The sequence below is a fragment of the Crocodylus porosus genome, unplaced genomic scaffold, assembly GCF_001723895.1.
Source record: "Crocodylus porosus isolate Cpor-Errol unplaced genomic scaffold, CroPor_comp1, whole genome shotgun sequence".
NCBI lineage: Eukaryota > Metazoa > Chordata > Crocodylia > Crocodylidae > Crocodylus > Crocodylus porosus.
In genome coordinates, this window is record NW_017728949.1 from 15,030,707 (window position 1) to 15,032,979 (window position 2,273).

The window sequence follows — 2,273 nt, forward strand, 5'->3', positions numbered from 1 at the left end:
CTCATGCAGCCATCTCTCCTAGGGATTTCACGCTTTAGAGCTTTTACATGTTTTAAAACACCATTTTCTTCCTCCTTTGGCCAACTCAGCATATTTATTTCAAATGCTGATTTCAGTATTCCCTTGATTTCTTTGTTTTCCTGACAAATAAAGAGAATTCCTCTAGAATTCTAGAGCAAAACTAGAGTTCTGGTTTGAAGCTCAGTTGAAATATTTCAGCATAAGAGAGTAGCAAAAATACTGAAATGTTGCATGCGCTGAATATATCAGCTATCTTGACACAACTCGGAAACACAACTGCTTTAAAAAAGTTGCTACTTGGCTACTGTCAAATCACTTTCCACCCCTACCACAACACAGCTGATGATGGCTGAGACAGAAGAAAACAAGAGAAAAGAAACCATGAACAAAATTTGATTTAAATGAACACAAGCTCAGGTTTATCAATCAGGTATGTGAACAAAATTTAAGACTGCCAATTATTCTAGTAGTCAAAGGTGAAGCCAAAAAGTCTTCTTTCAGAAGTATGACTGCATGAGAAAATACTCTGTAGTGATGGTACAGGACATCAGTGTCAGATAAAAATAAGTAAGGTTGTTACAAAATACTTGCTGAAAGAATACATAATATATTTGTTTGTTTCCCCCTTGATAAAGTGCAGTCAACTAGCCTGAGAATAAGTACCACATTGACAAAGGGATGATAAAGCACTTCGCCAAGTCTGATCATTTAAAAAAATTCTAGCGTAGTCTTGAATCCTATATCCAATTGTCTCAGAATCATGAGAACACTTTGGGAAAGACCATCCCTCTGCTGGTCCAGTTGAGGTACTCCATTCAAATTCTTGTCAGTGACAAGGTTGGTTCAGGCAGTCACTTGTACGATGCTATCTGAAGACTCCCACATTGATTGAAAGAGCCACTTCTGGCTTACGATGTTTAGGAGCCACCTTTCCCTCAGAAAAAACATCATTCTGCAAATGCTCTGCTTGCCTGCTATAGAAAACATCAGATGGTAATATTAGTGGTAAGCCCTAGTACTATCTTAAGAAATGTATAAACAAGGCTAATTGGAATCTGATTACAACTTCACCTGGGAAAGATGACATTGTACCCAGTTATTGTCTTTAAAAATGTGGTGTAGGTGATCACAGGGCTGATTTTCCCCTAGTCTGCATCTTGGGTAAGCAAACTAAGCAAAGAGACTCTGGCACAGAAGTCCAAGTGCAGGGAAAACCAGGTATCATAGGTTGAAGTGTCCTGGTGTCCACAATACTGAATACACAGAAAAAAATGTCCATTGTTTTATATATTATGCCCCCTGCATCTCTAACAGAACAGAGAACTAAAATGGATGCTGGCTTTCCTTAGTAACATCTTATGCCTCAGACAAAACAACAAGGTAAGAGAACCTATGAAAGGTGGCAAAACCATTTACAGGTTTGAGAACATAAAAAAATGCAAACAGTAGAATACCTTTTCTTTTTTTCCACAGCAAGTTGCCTCAGCTTCTCTTTTCCAATATCATCTCTCATGGTACTGAAGTCCTTATTGTCATCAAGTAAAAGATTCTGTTGCCAGAAAACAATAAGTTCACCAATGTATTTTACGATTCTATAATACATCACAGTTCCAGATCTGATTGATAATTTATTTTTGTCCAAACATTTACAAACGTTACAACAGCCAGTTAGATTTAATGAATCTGAAGGATTTAAGAAAAAATGAACACCCACCCGCTTTTCAGTTGGCTTTCTGAATTTGACAGTATACCAGTATAAACACTTTTTCTTCACGGCCTAACCACCATGACAAACCTGGGCGACATTATTCCTTGGAAGCCTGAAATTTACATTACTTATTTATATTGCTTTCCCAAACAAACAAGTTTGTTCAGTTTACCTCCAAGTAATAATTTTCATTTTTTAAACTATGCAATTAACAGTTTTAATACTTGCCCTGGAAAATGTGAAGGACTCATTTAAATTTGAAATCAGATTTTATTTTTGAACGCACACCTCTTCCCTCCTACGATTATTTCTCCAGTTCATAATTAGTCCTCTGTCACATACATTATGCAATTAACTAGTTAAATCTCACAATACATTTAGACCAGCTACACATGCAAAGTAATTATCACACCCCATCCAGAACCAGCTACAAAAGTTACTGCTTGAAAACATGTAACAACTTTATAGCTGGTTTCTACCCAGCTTTAATTTGAATGCATGGTAGGGCCTTTACAGAATAGGGCAGGACACATCCATAAGTAAA

General features: G+C 36.8%; 1 protein-coding gene across 1 annotated transcript in view; it reads right to left on the reverse strand.

Annotated features, from left to right (window-relative positions):
* Window positions 1-2,273, reverse strand: part of USP40 (ubiquitin specific peptidase 40) — a 48,776-nt gene continuing 46,503 nt past the window's right edge. The window contains exon 32 of the mRNA XM_019553922.1: window positions 1-995. Within this exon, the coding sequence (XP_019409467.1) occupies window positions 887-995 (109 nt within the window). The 3' untranslated portion in view covers window positions 1-886. The remainder of the gene's footprint in view (window positions 996-2,273) is intronic.